The sequence below is a fragment of the Nymphaea colorata genome, chromosome 9 (genome assembly GCF_008831285.2).
Source record: "Nymphaea colorata isolate Beijing-Zhang1983 chromosome 9, ASM883128v2, whole genome shotgun sequence".
NCBI lineage: Eukaryota > Viridiplantae > Streptophyta > Magnoliopsida > Nymphaeales > Nymphaeaceae > Nymphaea > Nymphaea colorata.
The window spans coordinates 6,814,970-6,840,415 of record NC_045146.1 but is presented as its reverse complement, the minus strand read 5'-3'; the positions used below and the strand labels follow the sequence as shown (position 1 = coordinate 6,840,415).

The window sequence follows — 25,446 nt, the reverse complement described above, 5'->3', positions numbered from 1 at the left end:
GGTGCGCGACCATGATTGGTGCATGTGCCGTGCGCCCTGGCCAAAGCGCCTGGCAGTGTGCAAGGAACGTGGGAGAGGGGGTAAAATGCCCCCTTATTTGCTCGCTTTGGACCAATAAGCGGTTGGTTTTTGCCTCCCTAGCTTTCAAAGGATCCTCACACATAAAAGGGGCAAAATGATCTTTTGTTACAAATGGGTCTGACTTTATTTTCTGGCGGTTCCGGGCTTGTTTTATGTCCAGATCAAGTTCGCTTGGTTTCCGATGCATTCTAGTTGACACCCGAGACTTAGATCAAGGTTTAGATGAGTGGTTTAGGTTTCATTTCGTTTATTGGGCTCAATTACAGACTTTGGCTCCATATTTTAGATCAAGGTGTGAATTTTGGGTTTAGGACTTGGATTTGGATCCAAATCTTGAAGTAAAGGCAGATTTTGGATTTAAATTTTGCATTTGGATTCAGAATGGTTCTAGAGGTTCGCTTTCGTTCTAGGGTCAAGAATTGGATTTGGGCATATATATAGAAGTCTGCCTTCGGTCTAGGGTCGAGATTTGAATTTGAATATGGATTGAGAAGTTTTTTTTTTGGGTTGGGCTTGGGCTTGGAGTCCAAAATTAGATCCAAATCACTGTAAAAAATGGTTCGAATTACAATTTTTATTGAATAAAATGAAATAGAGTCTTTTGAAAAATTTGGGGTGATAGTAGATGCCCCTCTTTGTTACTAAGCTAGCTGCACTTTGTGGCAAAGGGAAGCACCTCATATTTTGCAAACAAAAACACGTTTGGATGGTATCTCAGGTTTAAACCCTACCTAAATGGGTTATTTGAGATTGTTATAGGTTTAACCCTTTACTTGCATAGGTTTGGTAAAATTGAGTTTAGGTTTGACCCCTTACTTGCAGGGTTACTTTGACTTACATCGCAGGTTTAAACTCTTATCAGCATGGGTTGCTCTTGAGTTGCGTTGCAAACTTAACTCCTTATTTGCATGGGTTGCGTTGCAAACTTAACCCCTTATCTGCATGAGTTTGTCTCTCGAGTTTTGAATGATTTTAATAAAAAAAATGCCCCAGCATAATCACTACTTTTTGCAACTGAGGAAAATCTAAATGGAACATAGTTCAAATGTGGAGAACACAAGTATTTGACATTGATTGGAAGTTGAATACAAGAGGACTAAGCATAGAATTTCTTGAGGTCAAGAACGTTAATGGGATAAGTTTCACCACATCAACATCAATCATCCAATATGAGTTATGGGGCAAGGCTTTCTTATCAACATATGGGCCTTCCCAGTTCGGTGCCCACTTGCCACGTGGTCGTCCTCTGAGGTATACCATAGATCATAGGACCAAGTTATTAACTTTAAAATGTCTCTCAATAATTGACTTGACAAATTGTCTAGTCACCCTTTGATGATAGACTTTAGTGTGCTCAGTAGCTTTTATTCTCTTTTTATCTAATCGAGCAACATTAGTCTCATCTACTGATCTTGATTTAGAAGCAGTTCTATAAGAGAAGCGAACTTCAAAGCAAGTTTTAATACATGCAATGATAGAACCAGTTCTGTTATGTAAACTAACTCTACTAGGGTAGCAATTGTTAGAGTCCTCATAATAGTTCGATATGCCCACAAGAAGTTGTGTATCTTTTCATGCCAGTCTCTTCTAATTTCAACTGTTCATTCCATGATGTAAATCAGCATCTTATTGGTGAATTTGCTTGTTTATTACATTAGGGGTAATAAGGAGCTGAAAAATGATGCATGATACAGTATTTGCTGCATAACTGCATCATTTTTCATCTTTGAAATGAGTCTTGTTATCATATACTATATCATATGAGACTCTAAATCTACATATAAGATTTTTATGAATGAAGGGCGCTACATGACCCCCTTCTACTATTCTATGCATGGTGACTTCTATCCATTTGGTAAAAGAGTTTGTTTTAGTAAGGAAATACTTATGGCTCTTAGAAGTTGCATGTGATATCGGTCCGACTACATCAAATGCCCATATTGAAAATGGCCAAGGGGATGTCATAGAGTGCAAGTGAGAAGTTTGTGCAATGACTGTAGGAACATGCAACTGACGTTCGTTACATCTTTTGACAAATTGGCAACAATTTTTTTGCATAGTAGTCCAATAGTATCCTGCATGAGCTATTTGCTTGGTAATATTTTGGTAAACAACATGGCCCTCTACAGTCTCCTTAATGTGACTCTTTGATACTTCATTTGCCTCATCCTTGTCAAGACACCAAAAGCATTCAATACTAAATCTTTGTCTGCATAGCACTCCTACAAGAGTAAAGTACCTTGCTGACATACATTGAATTGCTTTTTTTCTTTTTTTAGGCATTTCAATCGAGAATCCTCCACTCTCAATGTAACTTTTGATACCATGATAACAAGGTGTATTCCCCTCTTGGATACAATGAACATGTTTCATTGCTTTAAAAGATGGGTGCTCTAATTTTTCAATCCGAAAAAAATGGATTGCTAAGTGGATCCTAAGCTGTGAAGCCATCCACAATAGGGTAGGGTTGTCCACTCTTTTTATGTGAGCTAGTTGTATATCTTCAAACTGACAGATTAAGGAGGTGGTGATCTCTTGACATGACACCAATTTTTCGTCTTTGACCGGCCATTCTTCAATCACTTGGTTGGTGATAAGCTGAGTCACCGAAGACATGCACCATTTTTACTTGGAAATTAAGCAAAGAACAAATGCCTTGTATGAGGGCTTCATATTCAGTCATGTTATGGGTACATGGAAAGTCGAGTTTCAAAGAGTGTGAAATCATTTCATCTTTCAGAGTGATAAGTAAAATGCTTATACCTACTCCCATCATATTTTTGGATCTAGCAAAAAACATCTTCTATACCGGGGCAACTTCCAATCTTAGCATGTGTTTATCAGAAAACTCATCACCTGTTCTGGTTTCTTTGTATGGAAGAAAATCTGCTAACTAATTTTAGGCACATATTCAAGATCATATTGCATCAGCAAAACTTGCCACTTGGTGATACACCCATTAAAGAATGATTGCTCTAAGATATACTCAAGAGGATTTAGCTTGGAGAGTATTTTGACCTTACAAACTAATAAATAATGTCTCAGCTTCTAACACATCCAGGCCAACACTAGACAAGTTTTTCTATGGGAGAGTACTTCTTTTCATATTGGATAAAAGTTTTACTGATGTAATATATTGCATGCTCGATGCGATTTCCTTTCTCGTACTATGTCAAAAAGCCACCACAACCTGACTTATTTACTATGATATAAAGTAACAATGGTCTACCCAATACTGGGGGCTTTTGAATTTATGGATTTAAATGGGTCTTGGCATTCAAGACCCATTTAAATTTGATACATTTATTTAACAACTGGTTAAATGGTTCCCATCTCATGGCCAGATTGGAGATGAATCGTTTGATAGATTGGATTCACCCATGTAAACTTCATTGTTACTTGATATTGGTAGGTGGTGGCATATCGATGATTTCTCTAGTTTTGGTAAGATTCACTGCGATCCCCCTCTTACTAACCATAAAACCCAAAAGTATATCATATTCAACCCCAAACACACATTTTTGAGGGATTCAAATGAAGCATACATTGTAAGTGTCTTTCAAACACTTGGGTGAGAGTTTCAACTTGATCCCCACTTGCCTTAAATTTGATTAAGATGTCATCGATATATACATCCATGATTTTGTGAATTTGGTCATGGAAGATAACAGCTATGTCTCTTTGATAAGTTGCTCCAGCATTCTTTAATCCAAATGGTAGTACTGTCTGCCAATAAATCGATGTTAAGAAGAGAGTAATCATCTTTTGATGTGGCCTTACTTAGGTCTCAAAAGTCAATGCATAGCTTGACTTTGCCATTTTTGTTAGGGACAACCACAATATTAGCCAACCATTTGGGGTAATAGATGACGTGAATAAATTTTGCCTTTAGTAGATCCTCTAATTCTTCTTTTACTAGTTCTTATAGTTGAGGATCAAGCTTACACAATTTGCATTTCACTGAGTTGCAATTGGGACTTAAAGGCAAGTGATGTTCAACCAGCTTGGGGTCTAGGCCTGGCATATTTTCATAGGTCAATGCAAAAACTTCTTGATGACTTATAAGAAAGTCTACTAACTTTTTCATTTCTTCTACTGACAAACTGGTGCCAATTTGAAGGAACTTATGTTTCTCATTGGTTTCATTGTTAATTTATTCAATTGGATCATTAACCAAGGATGATGGATATTTTTGTTTCTAAATGTGAGTAAATTCCGGTAATTCTGACTTGAGTGTTGTTGTGTGTTCTACTTCATCAACTACTTGTTTCACAAATGCTTTTTGGCAAAGACTCCTGAGAAAAAAGAAGGAACTGAGACATATTGAGTTCCAATGTCCTGCAAAGAGGAGGATAAAGGAAAATTAAACAAAAATTAAAATTGATAATCATAACAAAAGATTACTTGCATTGCATATAGAAAGTTCTTAGTTCAAAGAGGGAGTCCTTCCATGAGACTAGATAGATATAAGTTAAGGTCACAAAATTCATGGGAGGATTTGAAAACAAAGGGGAATACTATCAACCAACAGGGTCTTCTTCAAACTTCACTGGAGTACCCCAATCCTCTGGTGTTCATCTGAAAGGGAATGGTGAATGACTATAAGATGCCATCTTCATTCTTTTCGATGTCAGTGAATGGATGGTAGCCACCTTTTAAAAGCAACTGAAATTCCTTGGGGTTTTTTACGAAATGAGCATATAAGGGATGTTCTTCATAGTTCAGACCACTACTTGAGACCACATAAGCACTTTCGAATGATTCGCCTACCTCCATGCTCTGCATCCATTCTTCCAAAGGTGCTTCTTTCATTGTCCTTATGCTAGGTACATCTACCGAGCCAATTGGTCTAAAGAACATTGGCTGTATCAACCTCTCAACGGGTTTTCTACATGTATGGTGATAACAGATGGACCAAAATTTCACTTGAGGTATTGGTGAATAGTGGATTGGATACCTTGTGATTTGTGGATCTAAGGCTGCCCCAAGAGTAAGTTGTATGATGGGAGTACATCCATCATGAAATAAAAAACAGTGGCTGGTGCATTCGATGATCATGTCCATGATGAGAATCTCTTTACTATTCATGCTTCGACCATCATATCCATATATTTCGTTTGATCGGGGAAATATTTGTCTTCATAGAAGTCCAAAACCTGGCCGTGAGATCATAACATATTTAAGACACTTTCTTTGTTGATCAATACATGTGATACAATCATCTGATTAACTTGGACGGCAATGTAGAGAGAATCTTCATGGTAATATCCCCATTTTGAAAGATCATTTTCTATAAAAGTGATTGACTGGTCTTTGAAGGTTTGAATCTAGTATTCCTTAATAAGATATTCTTCCAAAGGAATGACATCATTTCAAATAACATGGATCCTCATTAGAGGAGCCATCTGATGATTCATGATCACCACCTTGTAAGAAAAAAGTCTTTGAAATTATGTTAGAGATTGTTGATAAAATTTCTACCTTATTGTTCATTATACCAATGAAGTCTCTAAAAGTTGCTTACCCCGATTAAACACCATAACTTGGTGTGAATTGTCTCCTCACAAGGTTGGATGTGCTCCTATGGATGATGCGGGAGTGAGTGACCATTCCAATTGTGGCGACTACTGCCTTTCCATGATCAGAGAATAGATTCCTCAATACTTGTGGAATGCTATCATCCTGAACTTTGAGATCTTTATTAGGATGATGTTTTTGAGGACAAAAGAATCCTTGATGTCATGACCGGGGCACAATGAAACTTACATAACTTTTCTTTATCATTTCCCATCACTTTTGGAGGTTTTGAAACTTTCGACAAGATGACAGTTCTTTTGGGGGAGGAGGTATTCTAGGATTTTCTCGGAAGGTTGACTTAGAGGAGTGAACTTCCGGTCATAAATCCAGCCTGAGTGCTTGTTCCTAACTTCTTCGTTTCCCTTGGGTAGCTGCGTGCTTTTCATATGGTTTGTCTCTTGGCATGCTTATAATTGTTGTTATTGTCTTTTCCAGTGCCAACTTTTGCTATGAAGTGAGTGGGTAACTGGGTTTTACTTTTTTTCTTTCTCTCTTCTTTGTATTTGGGTGCAATAATTCCATCAAAATCGCCTTCTTCAATTCCTTCCTCTATTGAATCTGCTTGTTCGATCAAATCAGTAAATGTCTTGATTGTAATATTGTATATGAGATTCTTCAAGGGTTGGGCAAGATTTTTTCTGACAAGTAACAGAGCTTGTGTTTTAGAGATAGACTTATTTATCTCGTTGCATTGAATTCTTCATTTTGTAATAAATTCGAGAGCATTTTCTCCTTGTTTTTGGTGGAGAATGCAGAGCGTACTGAGAGTCGGAGCCATGGAGACATTTTGCTCAAATCTCTCGACGAATATGTTAACTAATCTATCAAACTCATTGAGTTCAACTGGTTTAATGTTCAACTGGCTTAATGTTTTCTTTGTACCATTGTGCAGCCCCTTTGAGACTCTTTGGAAAGTAGCGAAACAATGCTCTATTATTTGCTCGGATCTTGTAACAATTGTTGATGAATGTTGAGAGGTGAACATGCGGGCAAGTGGTTCCATCATACTTGACGAACTCCTCAGGCAAACCCTTCACGTCTTCATCTCCTTCACTGCCTAGGTAATAATCTTTGCATGTGTATGAGCATTTTAAGTTCCCCCTATGTTCAAGGTTGTTTATTTTTTTCTTCAATCGTAAAACTTGTGTTTAGTTGAACTTTCATCATCACTTGATTTGCCTGTGATTTGCCTTTTTTTTTTTCTATTGACTTCTTTTACTTTCTTTTTAGAACTCTTGCTGTCCAAGCTGCTACTTAAGGTATACTTCTTTGCTCTTTTGCCTTTATTGATAGGCTTTCTCTTCCTTTTCGGCTTCTTCTTTGAACTTCCACTTGAGATAGGACTAGGTGAGCTGCTATTCTCCTTGATTTCTTTTTCTTACTTTTTTTCATCATCTTCTTCTTCTTTGGTGGAAGCCATTTAGGCTGTTCATCCTTACTGGTTGTCGAGTCCGAATTTAGATAGTCTTTATCCTAATTTGTAGGAGAAGGTTTATTACAAGCACAAATTATTTCTTAGTCAACTAATGATAAGTTTTCTCTACTCCATGGTCACCCATCAATATACCACCAATTACCACTCATGATACTAATGAGGGGACTTTTCCGCTCAAGGTGTGTTTTAGTTATAAGACTTAGTTTTGTGCTACCACCTAAGACCAAACCCAACAACATGATGACCCGGACAAATAGGTATAGGAAGTATTAAAATATAGGCAAACATGCAAAATCGGTTGTCTCTAATGCAATGTTGCCTAAGACAAAGATTAAAATAAAGTAAAAGAACAAACATTGTTTTCAATCAAATCTTAAGTGAAGGAAAGTTGTATTTGATCCTAGGTCTAGGTGAACATGATTGATCCTCCTCAATTAGTCTTTATGTAAGAAAGCAAGTGCAATCACCAAACAATGTAATGTAATGTAATGTAATGTCGATTGGGTTAAGGTCAAAGAAAGAGACATGCTTTAACATTGGCAATATAAATGATGTTTAAGTTAGTGGAATTGCATCAATAGTAATCATAGCCAAACCATGACGAGTCTCATGATGGTTGCCATCTATTTGCATCTCAAAATTTGTTTTGTTTTTTGGAGTGCTTTAGAAAAACAAAGTTTTTTTTTTGAAATAAGAGAGAAAGAGGGGCTATGCTTGTTCTCGATGCATTTTTGTTTTTACTTAAACATCTTCTTCAATCTAAATGTGGTGTGGCGCTTAGAAAGAATGTTGAAGATTTAACGTTTCAAATACTTTTGAATGATAAAATTTTGAAATATCATTTGAGAGAATAAACCATTTTGATTTGTGAGATTTTTGAATCAAGAAATCTTTGCAAAAATCATTTGAAAATCTTTGGAAGACAATAGAGATATTTTGAAGATTTCATTCGAAATTCATTTATTGTTCTCTTAAGAACTTAAGTAGGTTTAAAATTTTACTCTAATTCAGCTACAACCTGGCTAGAGCTCCATCTCATCTTGCTTAAGTTCTCTTAAAGAAGTGCTTGTGATCGTTCATGAATTCCACAAGTGAATGTGAATGCATGAATGCATTGGTTATATATGATTTGAAGTAAATTATTCATTTCTACCATATCATTCATCTAAGGACATCCCTACCATCATGTACATCTATATTTATTTACATATTTGTCTTAAATATTCTTATGAAGAGAGAAAAAGATTTGAAAGTAAAATGTGGTTGTAGACTATCAAATATAATTCCAATATTAGGTCATTACTTGAGTTTTGGTCTTAATGAAGTCCATAAATGAAAATTAAAATCTTAGATTTTCAAAAAGAGATATTCGAAGGAATGAAAGAAAGAAATAAAAAACAAATGAAAACATTTTAAGCTAAGAGAAATAGGGAGAAAGAGAAAAAGAAAGAAATTTTGAAAAGAAAGAAAAATTTAAAGAGAGAGAGATGTATGTGTGTATGTATATATTGTTGTATATATAAGTATATGAAAATTTAAAAAGATCTTAAATTTAAGAGAAAAAGAGAGAGAGAGAAGAAAATTTTAGAAAGAGAGAGATAGAGAAATATATATTTATATATATGTACTTAGATATATATATATATATATGTATATGAAAGTTTGTAAAAGAAAGAATTAACTCGAAGAGAGAGTAAGAGAGAGATTTTAAAAAGAGAAAGTGGAGCGCACATGTATATTTATTTATGTGTATATATATATGTTTGTGTACATTTATACGTATACGTATATAACATGCATATATGCATATACTATTTGAAAATTAAAATCAAGAGATAACTTAGAGCATTTCTTACTTGGATTTTTCTATGTATGCTGGAGAGGAACTTGAGCTCATGCAAGAGTCTAGGTTAAGTCTCTAAGACCTTATTACTTTCAAAATTCTTTTGAAAACATGATTCCAAATGTTTTTTATATAAGCATAAAATAATAATCATTTAATCTATTAAAAGAAAATTTATTTCTCCTACCATTGGGTATGGAAGAAAAAAAAACACACATGAAATGAAAAGTTAATAACATAAGAAAACTCTCATTGGGATCCATAATTGGGGATTAAGAGAAATGCTAAACATAAGAATGTCATGAAGATGCATTTTAACATATACACATTTGTAAGGGGTTCTCTCGAGTTGGGTAAATCTCATCCCAAAAGTCAACATAATAACAAAGAAATTACAATCCAAACACTCATTCTTATCATTCATTTGCATATTAAAAAAAAACAGTCTACCATGCATGAACATCATCTCAAACATGAATAATGCACACATTTAATGAACAAAGAAATAAAAGAAGCATAAAATAAATGAAGAAATAAAATTTATTTCGCCATGCTCGTACTGTCGGTGCACTCGAGAGTAGCTCTTGACTCCGGATAGGAGATCTTTAGATCTCTCTTGCATGGGCATAAGGAGATGACAAAGAGAAATGAAAAGAAATGAAAGTGAGAGGACGACTACATACCTCTAATGAAAGTGCTTTTAGAAAAGCTTCATCGAGTGAAGCTCCAAGGCGTTGAGGATGCCTCTCCAAGAAGCCTCCTCGTGTTCCCTGGAAGAGTAGATGTTGGAGAAGATTGCTCCTAAGATTAGAGAAGAAGAAGAAGATGAAAGGAGGGAAATGAGGAGAGAGAGCTAAGGGAAAAACTCTAAGCCTTCAAATAAGAAAGCACTGGAGGTTTCCAAAGAGTTAGCTCATGTCATAGATAAAACATTTTTGAGGTATTTATGGAGAGTTTTGGAGCCAAAACTCAAACATTGATTTTCTTTTTAAATTTAACAATATTTTCATGCAAATTTCAAGTATTTTTGAATTATTTTTGGATCATTTTATTTTTTTTTAAGATATGTCTTGACCAAATGGGATTGGCCCTTAGCCCTACAAACAACCCTTGGGGGTGTTGGTAGGGCTAGTGCCCACACAACAGACCAAAAGGGCGATTTTTAGCCAAAACATGGTCTGTACAAGGTGAAGGACATGCCTCTATGCCACCTCGGCGTGTGCAACCATGATTGGCCGCATGTGCCTTGGCCAGAAGATGGCGCTTGGCAACATGCAGGGCACGCGGGAGAGGGGGGCAAAATGCCCCCTTATTCGCCCGTTTTGGACCAATAAGGGGTGGCTTTCACCTCTCTGGCTTCCAAGAGAGTCCCACACACAAAAAATATAAAAATTTATTTTTTAAAATGCATATTTTAAAGGCAAAATGGTCTTTCGTTACAAACAGGTTCGACAACATTTTGAGTGCTTCCAGGCTCGTTTAAGATCCAGATCAGGTTTGTTTGGTCGCCAATGTGTTCTAATTGACGTCTGAGGCTCAGATCAAGGATTAGATGAGTGGTTTAGGCTCTAAACATATTTTTAAATTCTGTGGCACAACTCTCAATAGTACCAAAGTTTGTTAATTTTGACTTCAACTTTGGATTTTGAGTTGAAATTCTTGATTTAGATTGAAACTTTGGTTTTGGATCTAATTGAGATTCGAGAGCGGCTTTATGTGTCCATTTTCCTAGTTTGGACTTAATTTCATTCGTTGGGCTCGACTGTGAAATTTGGTTTCTTATTTCGGATGAAGGTGTGAATTTTAGATCTAGGACTTGGATTTGGATCCAAATCTTGATCTAAAGTTAGATTTTGGATTTAAATCTTGCATTTGGATTCAGATATAGGTCTAGAGGGTTCATTTTGGATCTAGGATTGAGAATTGGATTTGGATATGGATATAAAAATCTATCTTGGCTCCAGGGTTGGGATTTGAATTTGGATATGGATCTAGAAATCTGTTTTGAGTTGAGCTTGGGCTGTGGGTCTAAAATTTGATCCAAATCACTGTAAAAATGGTTGAAATAACTGACAATCTTGTTTGTATAAAATGGAATACAGACTTTTGAAAAATTTGGGGTGGTAACAAAACCCTAGGTTGCTTTCTTGAATATAAGAGAGGCAGAGAGATGTACAACAAGAAGTAACAGTTACCTGGACAAGAACCCCTAACGATGGAGGATGGTGATGAATTGGCAAAAATATTGTTGCTTCTTGCCCCAAAAGATTGTGTTGAGAACCAGACAGAACTGCATAGAAGCTAGAAGGGCATAGAAGACGGGGGGGGGGGAGGGGGGAGAGAGAGAGAGAGAGAGAGAGATGAGGAGAGGAAGAGAGATGTTTCAAGTAGGAGAAAAGACGTGAGCCCTCCACTCGAGCATCCTGTCCTTGGAAGTTCCAAGGATTTCCTCGAAACAGGACAGGTCGTTGGGGTTATTTATACCCCATGCCTTGTTGTTCATGTTGTATGCCTTGTTATGAGGATGGTGTTTGATAGAAATTTGAGGAAATGGAATATGTTTGTTCCATTCCGAGGTGTCCCAACACCATCAAATGCCATCTTAGTGTAACTTTAGTGGCTCAAAAAGTACAACTTATGAATTTTAGTTATAAGAAGTTTTGAACTTACTCCATGGTCGCTCTCCCTCATATTTCTATAGGTTTTAGCCCATTTTCGCACAACTTGGTCGAGTTAGCTCAGCAGAGCATAAGACATGCTTGTCTTTATGAGGATGACTAACCCAAGCTCAACTTAGGTTAACTCATTCTAGAATCAAAGCAATTTAGTTTCCATGTGTTGTCATGCAAAATTTGCCAACTTTACATACAAACCATAAATGGGGAAACTTACATGTACTTGCCTCCACCTTAGATCATCACGGGATCCAGAGAGACTGAACCCGGCCTATCGGTACAAGGTTTGACCATTCATGGCACCTTTGTTGTGGTATGCAGTTAGAGGACTACACTAGTCTGTAAATTTTCAAAATGGTTAAATGTCAGTTAGACACTAAGTTCAATGAAGTAAATTTGCTCTAGATCCAATATTTCTTTAACTCTATGTAGATCTCAAAGATCTAGGGTTTTCAACTGAAAGAAATTCTTAAAGAGAAAATATTTGTACCCTTTATTCATTACAGAACTAACCTAAATGATGCATGCAACTAATATCAGAAAGATGATGTTTCTAGGTATCAAGATTTGGTCGTGGTGCTATTCAGATCCCAATTTGATCTAAGATTAGATATTAGGTCCAATGTTCAATTTAAGCAGAGACCTGATTCTAAATATCTTCTAGGGTTTTAGATTTCATAAAATTCAATAATCCAATCTAACTTCAAAGCCTGGGTTGGGATTCAAAATCAAGGTCTCTATCCAATACTTAGATCCAAATCCAACTTTGATATCCAAATTAGATGTTATGATTCAATATTTAATGTCATGGGCCAAATAAGGATTTATTTAGAGTACAATTTAATAATAAGATCTAAGGTTCCATTTTGGGTTTTTGAGATCACATGATATAAATCAGTAGTTAAGATCTGGATTTAGATCCAGATCCAAATTTCAAATCAAGGATCTAACTTTGGAAGTTCAAATGATACTATTGTTGAGATTGGTCTAAGATCCAAAGTTCCATATCACGTATTTGGGTTTCAAATAGGCTCATGCTCATGGGAGATGCAAATCCAAATTCTAGGTTCACGTTCCAAAATTGGGATTCAAGCCTAACTAGCGAAAATCTTTTTTTCAGACCTGTAGTATTTAAATCCAAACTCTTTGGTCTTCATAATAGACTAATGTCAGCTATTAGGAAGATTCTGGTGCAAGTTAATTGGGCGGGTTCAATCTAGGGTTCAGTCTTAAGGTTTCCATGATTGTGGGTTCTAACCAGCCTTGGTTTCACTTTGGAATGAAGCCTAATTGGGAGTTTGACGCAGGGTTTTAGCTAGTCCATGCAAGAACCTAGGGTTTTTGACACAACATTTTGAGCTTAGAAATTGTCCTTGGTTAAAAACCAAAGGTTAAAACATGAAACTTAGTAAAATGTCGGACATTAAAGGCATATTTCATAAATAGTTTTTTTGAGATTTTGAGCTTGATTTGCAATGAAATCGAGAAATAATAGAAGGAGATCATCCTCATATGGTTGCTTAAGGGCTCTAGAGGAAAAAAAGCATGCCCCCTCTGATGGGACACAGAGAAATGAAGGCAAACATATGGTGCAGGAACTTAGGTAAACTATAAATATATATATCAAATATGTAATTCATATGTGGAGCCAAAATGAAAGGTGTCCATGTAAAATGAACCTGGGTCATGGTTCTGGATCAGAATTAGAGATCTTGGACAATATTTGAGTGCAAGGAAGGTCGTAGAGACTGGCTCCTGAATTTGATAGAATTCTAGATGAGAATGCAGATCAAAGGTTTCGATCTAGACAAAATATAGATAAGAGATTTGGATTTTGAAGTCTAAGAGACTTGTGGTCAAGAATTGAGGATCTAAAATAATGAACTTAGTTATATAGGTCGTACATCCTGTGTTCAAGAATAAAATGGGACATGTGATGTGAAAATATGGTTTGCCCCTGCTTGAGGGCCCTACATGTGGGCTAAAAATGGATGATCTGTTCATATGTGTGATTTATGCAAACCAAACATAGGAACACATGATCAGTAGGCCTGGTCATCGGGCTGGCCCAATGTCCAAAACCCGGGGTCCGGTTACAATAAAAAATTATTTTTTAAAATATGAAATAATTTTTTTGAATATAAATATATTTTTAAAAATAAAATATATATTATTAAGTTTAATGTTATCGGGCTGGATCGAGCACCCGTCGGGTGGACCCAGGCCAAGTTTTTCAGAAGAAAGCAAAGTCTAGTTAAAAGCTATTCAAAATTGCATTCTAATTGAAATGAATTGGATCTATAATGAATCAATTAATGAGTGTTTGAAGGAAAGTGAAGTCGATCATGCTAGATCGATTTATGAGTTCAAACTGAGTTCACTCCAATTCAGTGGAATTCATTTTCAGTTTAGATTGGAGAATTGCACTGGAAGTTAGGTGGAACTAAATTGAATTGTTTCTAAGTAATTTGAACGGAGTCTGAACTCTGTTAGTAATGCACTTGTTTCTCGCTCAGAATGGTCTCGTTGGGAGTGGATGTAACTTAGCTTTATCTTAGGTAGGAGAAAGAGTGACATGGTGCATGCATGTATTAAGCTAGAGCTGGCATTCTGGCCTCTGTAATTCAAGGTCAGCTAAATCTAGTTGGGTTCACTGAGATGGACTAGTTCAAAGTGAACTTTGAGCTCTATAACTGAGTTTAGTGGCTAACTTGAGCTAACTTGAACTGAAATGAGTTGGAGTGAGCTAATCCTAACTGCTCACAAGGGCTTGTCGAGCTGAGATATCTCCTGATTGGACTGGTTTTGAACACTTCTCATAATTCTAGAAAATCTCTAAGGTTGAGGGGTAGCAGGGTCATTTGGCAGGGTGACTAGGTCGTAAGGCTCTGGTCCTAGGTGTTTGGCACCCAAGTGGGGCAAGTTTAGTAAGCTCTAGAATAAAGACCACTTGTTTTCAAAGTTAGTTCAAACACAATGATATTGTCTCACAGAGGGTAAAATGAAAATTTGGCAAAGCGGGAAAATTTGGGCTGTTAACAGATTTCGTCCCAATTTTTTTTTTTAAAAAAATATGCCTTAGTGTAAGAAATGTTGTCTTTGATTTTTAGAATAAATTTCTTGGAGATCCAAATAGTGAATGGTTACCAACTCATGATTTTCAGATTCTGGGGGAATAAAAACATCCCACTTCATAAATAGGTGATTTTGGAAGATATATTTTCTTATACAATGTTTTTCTAAACATAGTTCAAAAGATGCCCCTAGTACAAGGACAAGTTCTAGACGAGTTCTTTCTTTGTGAACTCATCATAATAATTCTGTCCTCTCAATTTCATTAAATTTTTCATCATAGCTCACACCAAAGTTCCTTTGAGAATTAAGCTTTGATTACTTTGGGCACTGATTAGGGATTGTTCTTTTTCTTGATAAAGTATTAAAGTTGTAAAAACAAGTATCTTACCAAGCTTCAAAATTTAAAATGCATGCAATGCTTTCATGTCAAAGGATAGGCTCAGTTTGTAGAAGCTAAAAGTTCAGTCTGTCGAGGCAAAAGTTCTAATGCATTAAAGCACGAGTTCTAGGTGTGCCAAGGCACAAGTTCCAAGTGTGTTGAAGCATGAATACTAACCACAGATCTTCGAGATAATGCAACGTAAGCTCTTTGCAAAAAAGCGTAGGAGCACCAAAGGCGTGATTTCATTGTGTGTAGCATGTTCGTGGTGAACCATTTCCCCACTGATTGTGTGCACTTACAATAGCAGTTCGGTCTGCTGCAAAAAAAGTTTAGGGCACACATGCACAAGCTCAAAGCACCGAAGCATAGTTTTGTGCACAAAAGTGGAAGTTTGTTGCACTGAAATGCAAGGGGTGCATGTGGTGAGTTCCATATTGCAGGTTTTGGTCTAGTGCAATGTGGGTTCCATGAGCAAAAAGTACGTGGGTGGTGTGAAAGGCAGCAATTTATTGTGCCAAGTGCAAGGGTGAATCATACAAGGACTTCCAAAGTTCAAGAGCTTCAAGAACTTGTGAATTGAAGAGTGTCAAAGTTCAGGGTATCTTATCATTTCCTGAGAACATTGAAGTTCAAGATCTCAAAAGATCTCAACAGTTCCAAATTTTGAAAGTTCTTTAATAAATCTAAGTTCTAGATTTTAAAAGTTCATAGACTCTTAAAGTTTAAGAGTTTGAGGTTGTTTCTTAAGTGTGAATCACCCAATAGTCAAAAGTTCTTTTTTTTAAGGACAATTTTGAAAGTCATTTGAAATTTTTGTGGTCCTACATCTTAGACCGTTGAATTACATGCCCCAGTGTTAGGCAGAAAATGCAAATCCATGCTATACCATGTTATGTTATGTAATGCACTGCAAAGGGAGAGGAAGAGAGAGTCTGGCCACCAAAACAATCATTTATTAATCAAGGAGAGTTCATATAAAAAGAGTATCAAGTTTTAGATTCATTATCCCTTCCCAACTTGGCAAATGTTGTTTCCACACACATGCCTTGATCTCCTTCAATTAGGATCTCGTCTTCATTATAGTCCCAAATTATATTTTTCAATAGAACACATTCCTCAGTATCATGTCCCAGGTTCTGTGGAACTTGCAGAATCGATCCATTCTTTTGCCATTGATTGGTGGTAGATTCAGAAGTGTTGGGAACTTGATTTCGAGATAGAATGTAATCCAGTATTTCCTCCAAGTGTCTAGTTAGGGTTTGAATTTGCAACCCTTGATCCACTTAGGGCGCTTGCCTCGTTTGTCTTGCTCCCCTTCCAAAACAACATTCTTTTCCTCATGTTCTAATTTTCCTTCTTTCTTGTCTATCAACATTATTGTGGAGGGAATTTCTCCTGGTAGGATTCCATTGCATTTGTGTGAAAAAATCTATTCCTCAATCATCCTTTCCATGCCATTTTGCTTCTACTCATGAGTTTGATTAGTACTTTTGGAAAACTTCATGAGCGATCCCGTTTTCTTCATTCTCGCCATACTGTTTTGCCAGATATTTGGGTAGTGCCATTTCTACCTCCTCTTTCTTGGACTGATAAATGCTGGCACTATGCTTCTTTCCTGACATTGTCAAGCTTTCTTGAAAGAATAATTAGAATAATAAATTTGATAGGATAAGGGAACAAATTGGGCAGCCCCACGCCAATTTTAAGAGTACAAATGGCCAGGGGATACTTGGAAAGAAATTATAACTTTATTAACTAGACAAACATTTTGGGACTCCCATTCTCCCTAAAAGTTATGAGGAGAATGATGAAGGGCTAAGCACGAACAACGTCAGGTCTCCCTTGGCTTTAACAATTAATTCCTCTACTTGGGCACGTTTTGCAATATGTCATCAGATGCCTTCATCTTGTAGCCGAGTCCCTCTACTCCCCTTTGTCCTGGGATGATGATTGGGTTGACTCAGCTGTTCCTATTCAGATCTAGTCCACCACATGACTGATATCCACGTTTTATGATCAGGTCAAATCCTTTCAATATTTCTGAGAACCATTTGTAGAATGGATAGTCTGATGTTTCTTTATTTACTCTCCCTCCTAGTAGAAGACTGGGCCCTTCCATTCCACCACTTCATTTATATGCTCGACATTTTGCCTTAGTTGAAACCAAGATAGACTACCTCCCGAGCTAACTTCTTTAGAACTCCACATGCTGGGACCTGCATATGGCATGCTGGTTGAGAAATCATTGGTTACGGGAGCCTCTTCTGAAATTTCTATCATTATCACACTATCATTCATCTTTTACTCTACCTTATGCATTGATGTAGCATCGAAGGCACGTCATTCATAAATTATATGCAGTCGATAAATTTACCATACAAAAGAGGACAGAACGAGTGGTGTAAACCTCTAGATGTATCCAGCCTTTGACACTCTAGCTATGATTGTCAAATCCATATATTCTCAAATTATCAAGTATTTATTCCTCTTCTGAGACCCTTAGGACCAAGCCAACACTTCGGGGCAAATGTTGAAACTGCTAGCACCGTATACTCCTTTGACCCATACCATAGTGTGAAGTGCCTTGTTATGAACTTGAACTCAAGGGATCTAAATTGATCATCATTGGAAAACATTACAGGTCCATTGGTCATAATTGAGTTGACTGTTTTGCACATAGTTTTGAAAGTGGTGGTTGACTTCACCTTGATATACCTTACCGCATTCTACCCACCAACGCATTCATAAGTTCGAGATCAAATACATTTGGCAACAAATTCAACCGGTGAATGACATAGAGCATTCTTAGTCTTCTTATACAATTTTCTCTTCATTTTTCTTCCATTGAAGGCCTCATTTTGCTGTGTAGACTTATCGGGGGCATAAGAGTCCGTAGGTTTATAAACAAGCTTATGAATCAACTTTCTCATACTTAGATCGATCATCAAAGTGGCTGTCATTTTGGTAAACATTGTGATGAGAAAAAATGGTTTTTATTTTTTCCTTTTCGAGTTTGTCATAGCATGTTCTGCATACATCTCATTGTAGTCAAAAGGAATAGCTGCCTCTTGTTGGGTGTGATCTTTGCTTACATAGAGCCATGTATTCAATGCTTAGTCATGATAGTAAAATAGAGTAATTTAGGAGATTGCAAGTGAAGAGTGTGTGACAAAAAAAACGAAAAATTGAAGAAGATAACTTTATTAAAATATTTGTCTGAATGAAGTTTACACAATATGTCAAAATAAAAAGAAGTTAGACAAATAGGACGGTGTATGGGCGACCTTCCACCACTTCCCATACTCTTTAGATGCACATGGAAAACCACAAATGAAAAAGTCAGATCCTGTTTCTTCAACAACTATGAGCTAACTCGCATAACCCCTTCCACTCATTAATTTTGAACTCGAATACACCCAACATTGAAGTATTCTTCTATCTCTGAGAGAACTGCCGAACACATCTCTCTCGATGGTACGAGACATAAAAGAATTGTCTTAGTAAGATGTAGTCTCTCATCCTTGAAAAGAAATATCAGGTCATTTGTTCATCACAGTTGAAGTAGTCCCAGTTAACTTGCTCTTTGGTCATATCTTTGAGTCTACTAAAGTCTCTATTAGTAGGCATGAAGGGAAGACACATGATATCCTATGACTCCGAACATGTACCTGGTCCACATGTGTCTGTAAAACCATAAGCCTATGTACATCCCTCCACCAAGGGTGAGTCTTGCATCACAAACTATGTGAGACCTTGATATAGAAACCAAGTGTGGCTGATTCTAGTAAGAACTGTCTGGTCTTGAAATCTTCCCAGACCTTGAACAATTGATGTGTCCTCATGTGCATGGTATCATCCATATTACAAAATAATAAATCTGTCCACACAAATGACTATAATCTACTTCACCTTTCTCTGTATTGCCTTGGACCTTGCCAAAATCTCTTGGGCCACCTCCAAACATAGTGTAAAGGTTCACCAACTACACATGTTAGACTCCTCTCTGCCTTGGACCTTGCCTACATCTCTGTAGAAGCCACTAGTTTTCCCTACATGTCCAGATGTTTCACACAAAATTTTAGCCCCATCTAAAGTGATTAGCCCCTTCGTTGAGTCAAATTTTGATGTCCAAAGGATAATTTTTGAATTTATTTACTTTGCATGTTAAAAGCTTAGCAAATTGGTTGGAACCCATTCCCAGGTTGTTGGACTAGTTTTATCTTATGGACCTTACCATGGTACACCTATGTTATGTTTATAGCTTTCTGCAATATACATATTTCTACGCAAGAGTGTCATATCACAGCTCCCAGCCTATGAATCCTTTTTACACTCCATAACTTTCAGTTGGTTTTCATAAATACAAAGAGTCTTATACCCAAGTTTTAGACAAAACTAATCCCGTTTGCCTTGTTTACCCAACCCAAAAGCTGGCCACTGAGTAGGACAGGTCGAAAACTAGTTTGGAGTCATAAGTTGAGTGCGTCACCATCGTAAATCCGAGCATAATTTTGCCAAACCAATACATAGGATTTCTTCTCTAATGTATATAGAACTCTTCCACCAAATTTATGTCTATCCAACCACGTTTGATCGGTTGACAATCTGCCCAAACTTAGCCATCTAGCCATATGTGCTGTTTCTATTTTGTAGAATACTAGTGTTCCGGTGAGTCGGTTTGGCCTCTAAATTTTATTTTATGATAGGATTACCCAATCCACAACTTTGGCATCTTGTCTTTATGCACATGGAAGGTTGATACCAATTTTCATGGTGATCCAAGCACATTTCATCCAAATTCTTGGTCGTTATATTAACTTAATGTTATGTTCCATTTTCGTAATAAGTTAGGTGTTTCTCTTTTGTATTCGAGGCAAGAGTTCCACTTGTGATGATTGGATTAATAATCCTCCACATGGGTAATAGGTTTACATCAAGTTCAGAGTTGTCTAAGGAAGTCTTAACTCATAACCATTCTTATATTTTATGTTACGACATGAAATTTTCATGACAAAGTCGCACACATATAGCATGCATTCACATTAGAATTCCAAACATGAATTATTACGTGTTGGTTTGGAAATTGACAATGAGATTAAGCTAGGATTAGATTATTTCCTTAGAAATGACACCACTTATACAGTTGTGAAGGGATTGAACTCTATGAGCTTCTAAAGTTAAGCTGGTTCAGTTGTGATGGGCCTATTCTAAGCTTGGTTTGATGTACAATTAAAGAATTAAGCTTAAATTGAGCTCATTTCCCAACAAAAAACCTATTTTGGTTCAACCAACAAAATTGACTGCAAACAGATTGGGATTTTTATCAACGGAAGCTGAGATTTGCTTAAAGAATGCATTATTGGAGGAGAATTAGCTAACATTAGTTAGTTTCTATGGTTTTCCTAAGGTTCTAGTAGAAAATGCGGGCAAAGTGGTACAAATAGAGCATTGTAAGCTATAGTGAATTGGTGGTCGAGTAGGCTCTAAACGTTCCTAGATCTAAACTGGTTAGGATAAATAAGCAGTTGAGTATAATTTTTCCATCTTCGATTTTTCTGTGTTTTCTTTTTTGAGTTGTGATTTTAGAAGAGGCTTGGTTTTTCTCCATTAACTTGTTTTGATTGATAGGCCTCCCCCTCCCCCCCTTTTTTTTTTCCTATTTTGAAGGTAAATGGTGATGAACAAAACACGTAAGTGGTCAAGTGTTGCCATTAATTGATGCAATGGAGCTTTAGATCTTCTTGTTTTGGTGTTAATTCTGGTTACGGTGGTCATGCTCATGTTTAGTTGTGGAACATTGGAACTCCTAAAACTGAAAGTAAGTTTGCGAGTATTACTACTTTGTGGTTTTCCTTACTAGGTCCTTATGGTGACGGTTTTACTTTGACTACTTTAGCACATCTCTTCATTAAGGACAGTAAGTCAATTCCCCCTTTCCTTGCTTTTCATTTTACTCGAAAAGGCATGCTTTTAGCATTCACCAGATACTTTCGACAACGTTTGCTGCTTTTAATGCACAACTTAGATGAAGCAAGTGGTTGGCATCTTAGACCTGTTTCAGTTGATAACCCCCAATGGCTGGAGTCTGGTTTATGTTCAAGGGTAATTACAAAAAATACTATTGCCAGGATGTAAAATAAATTTTTGAAAGGCAACCATCGGCTTCATATAGGAGGTTCTTTATAAGAAAAGAAGTACGGATATAGCCATGAAACTAAAAACATTAGTGTAGGCTTCAGCAGTCATATTAGAATCAATATAGTCCCTGAGGGAGTTGGCACAATGGATTAGGATGGGGTTGGAAGGGGGCCATTTTTCATTCCAAGTATCACAAGTGTTGACCTTCTATACTGCAAAAGTGATAACGATTTGAGTATTTCTATATTTGGACGTATTTTTCGTCTATTTGTTACATTTGTTAGTAAATACACCAAGTTGCACCCATTTGGGAAGACGAGAGCCAAAAAAAAAAGGAAAATAAGTTAGTAGCACATATAGTGCGTCACTGATAGTTTCTGTGTTACTGCGTTACTGATAATTCTCAACATTCCTCATATTGATGAATATTGAATAGTAAGGCAGAGCATTTTCATCAGCCCTTTTGTAATGGGGCTTTTAGTTACAAACCTTGTAACCCAAGACATATTTCGTTACTGCATAGATGCATCACTGTTTTAACCTGTGTATACTATTGGTCTACTCCTGTCGTGGAGAACATGTTGGAGAACGTGAGAGAGTGTGTGCGGTTGCAAAGATCATGGGCAGTTAAAAGGGAAGTGGAGAAAATGGTGTGAGACTTGAGAGTGAAGTGAAGGAAATCATGGGAGTGACCAGCGGTTACTAACTTGAGGGCTAAAATGGAGGAGATCATGGAAGCTACCAGCGGTTATTAGCGTGAGGATCAAGTTTTTGCTTTTCTATATATAGTTGTTATTTGTATAGTTGAGTAGAGTACGCCCAAAAGAAGAAAGAAATTTTTTTCTTTTAACTTCTCCCTCTACCCGTGAAGTCCCCTTTTCGCTCTCTCTCTCCTACTATCCTTGCTTCCCTCTCTCACTCTGCCCTAGACGCAGCCTACTTCCCTCTCTTTGCACCTTGTTTATTTACGCATCTGACACAAGCAGCACACCTCCACACCATGAGGCCTTAGTTTCCTCAAGCCATTCGACATCTTTGGCAAAGGCAAGCCTTGCCGAGCGTGCAAATTAGGGGAGATAGCCAACATTTGGTATCAGAGCTTCTAGGTTGTATGCCAAAGCTCCCTCGATTCAAGCCGATGTCGATCATCACACACGAGGCAGCGGGGGAGATCGCCAGTGGGATGTTCCAATATCTACTGCTCACGGCAACCAACTACACCAGTTGGGTGATTAGAGTCCAGGCCATGATGGAAGATCAAGGCATCCGGGAGGCAGTCGAGCCGACGGCCGGTGTGGCTGTCGACACGAGGAAGGACAAGAAGGCGAGGTCGCATCTTCTCCAAGCCCTCCCGAAGGATCTCCTAATGCAGGTGGAAAAGAAGGCGACGGCGAAGGAGGTCTGGGATTGCCTCAAGATGAAATTCGTCGGGGCAGATCGCGTGAGGAATGCGCGCTTGCAAACCTTGAAGAGTGACTTTGACACCATGAGAATGCAGGAAGGAGAGACGTTGGATCAGTATGCGGGCAGACTCACGTGGATGTCCGTCAAGTATGCCAACTTGGGGGAACCTTGAGCGACGCTGCCCTGGTGAAGAAGCAGTTTGACACCGTTCCAAATCGGTTTCTCAGCGTAATCGCCGGCATAGAACAGTTTTGCGACCTCGACACTATGCTGTTTGAAGAGGCCGTGAGATGACTCAAGACCTACGAAGAATGCTCACATCCCCGAGCATTCGGTATCGGTGGCAACGGTGATGCTCAACTACTTCTCACTTAGGCTGAGTGGGAGGCACGACAGAAAAGAAGCGGTGGCGACCCATCATTGACCCGAAAGGAGAGGACTCACGGGGAAGGAGCGGTTCGCAGCCGGGGTGGACGCGGACGCGGGAGAGGCGGACACGGCGACTTCCCACTCATTGATAGAGCAGGTGGCTCTGGGGGTGGTGGTCGTGACAAAAGTCACATCCGTTGCTTCAATTGCAACGAATTGGGGCATTACGCGAACTGGTGCAAGGCTCCCAAAAGAAAGGAGGCGCATCTCACACAAGTTGACAACATCGAACCAGCCCTATTGCTTGCAGAGTTGGAAGAAGTGGTGTCTGCAATACTTGAACCACCAGAATGGCAAGATCGGTAGGATGCCACCTTACTGAATCAGGAGCAAGTATGGCCGAAACTACATGGGACCAAGCAGGGCATGAAAACTACTGATATTTGGTATCTGGATAAAGGTGCCAGCAACCACATGATAGCAGACAAGGTCAAGTTTCAGGAGTTGGACGAGGCAATCACTGGCAAGGTGAAGTTCGGCGACGGCTCATAAGTGCAAATCATGGGTAAGGGTTCAATTCTTTTTAGATGCAAAAATGATGATCAATGGCTACTCCAGGAAGTATATTATATTTCAAGGCTTCGCAGTAACATCGTGAGTCTCGAGCAACTCATTGAGGCAGGCCACAAGGTGCTTATGAATGAAGACAAACTGGAGGTGTTCGTAAAAAATCCATTGTAGCTGATCATGAAGGTAAGACGCACACCAAATCGTCTCTACCGCATCAAGATGCAGATTGCAAGGCCACTATGCCTCCTTGCAAACCTCGAGGATCCAGCATGGCTGTGGCGCTCGCCTTGGCCACATGAACTTTCAAGCAATGAAGATGCTTGTAAACAAGAAGATGGCAACTGGGGTACCACTGATCATTCATCCCGCTCAGTTATGCCAGGAGTGTTTGGTGGCAAAGTAGACGAGACAGCCATTCCCGTCGGCAGCCAACTATCGAGCGAAGGAGCCACTTGAACTCTTGCACGTTGATCTTTGTAGACCGATCACACCACCCACCCCTGTCGGTAATAGTTATTTCTTACTAATAGTTGATGACTTCTCTCATTGGATGTGGTTGTGCGTGATCAGAACAAAAGACCAAGCATGCTCGGCATTCATGAGGATCAAGGCGCTAGCCGAGAACACATGCGGGCATCACGTCAAGACGCTCAGGACTGATTGAGGAGGCGAGTTCCAATCTCTTGAGTTCGCCAATGTGTGTGAACAGGCTGGCATTTCGCGCACCTCACCGCGCCATACTCACCACAGCAAAATGGTGTAGTGGAGCAGAGGAACAGGACGGTGATGGCTAGGTCCCTCTCAAGAGCATGAGCATGCCGGGAAGATTTTGGGGGGAGGTGGTACGACACGCGGTCTACCTGCTGAACCGCTTGCCTACGAAGGCCATGAACGAGCGCACCCCGTATGCAGCTTGGAGTGGTAGGAAGTCGGATCTTGCACATCTTCAATTGTTCGGCTGCACAGTGCATGTCAGAGTGACGACGCCACACCTAAAGAAGCTCGATGATCGCAGCCAGCCAATGGTGTATCTCGGCGCATCGACTATTCGATCCACTGAACGGGAGAATTCATGTAAATTGTGATGCTAAATTTGAAGAAAAACTGAAGTAGAATCGGAACATGGATGCAAAAAGCAGTGAACCGTCCAATTTCATTGTTGAGGAGGAGTCTAACACTGAGTCGGCAGTGGGGAACTCAGTTGCAGGTGAACAAGCAGGAGGGTCGGTGTCCATGGAGTTAAGTTATCCGGCTTCTTCATCGACACCGATGAGCGGTGAAACAACGGCGGTGGTGACGCCGGCTCGAAGATTGCTGGCAGATGAAACTACCACGGCCTCGGAGATGGAGGACAGTAATGACAGAATATCGATGATATCATGCGAGACGTTCGGCATGTCGAGCTCGATGATGAAGACGTCGAAGAAGAGGCCATGTTTGCGGCAACAGAAGAGCCGTCGTGTTACCAAGAGGCAATCGGCCAATCGGCATGGGAGGAAGCCATGGCCAAGGAGATTGAATCTATTGAAAAAAATTCGATCTAGACGCTGACAACCCTACCGGCCATAACCAAAGCAATCAGACTCAAATGGGTGTTCAAATTGAAGAAAAACTCAGACGGAAAGGTGATCAAACACAAGGCCAGATTAGTCGCGAAGGGGTATGTCCAGCGGCAAGGGATCGACTTCGAGGAGGTGTTTGCACCGGTCGCCAGGCTCGACACCATTCAAGTCATCCTTGCCATCTTAGCTAACCGTGGGTGGCAAGTCCATCACCTCGACATCAATTATGCATTCCTCAATAGTGAACTTGAGGAAGACGTCTATGTAGCCCAGCCAGAGGGTATCATTGTGAAGAACAAGGAGCATATGGTACTTAAATCGACCAAGGCATTGTA

The 25,446-nt window shown here is 38.6% G+C and overlaps 1 protein-coding gene across 1 annotated transcript; it reads left to right on the top strand.

Annotated features, from left to right (window-relative positions):
* Nucleotides 1–22,344: 22,344 nt before the first annotated feature.
* LOC116260255 (uncharacterized) lies at nucleotides 22,345–24,005 on the top strand. Its single transcript, XM_031638437.1, has 6 exons — nucleotides 22,345–22,757; nucleotides 22,838–22,895; nucleotides 22,986–23,341; nucleotides 23,447–23,507; nucleotides 23,598–23,669; nucleotides 23,721–24,005. The coding sequence occupies exons 1-6, from the start codon at nucleotides 22,345–22,347 to the stop codon at nucleotides 24,003–24,005; spliced, it is 1,245 nt and encodes a 414-aa protein (XP_031494297.1).
* Nucleotides 24,006–25,446: the final 1,441 nt, after the last annotated feature.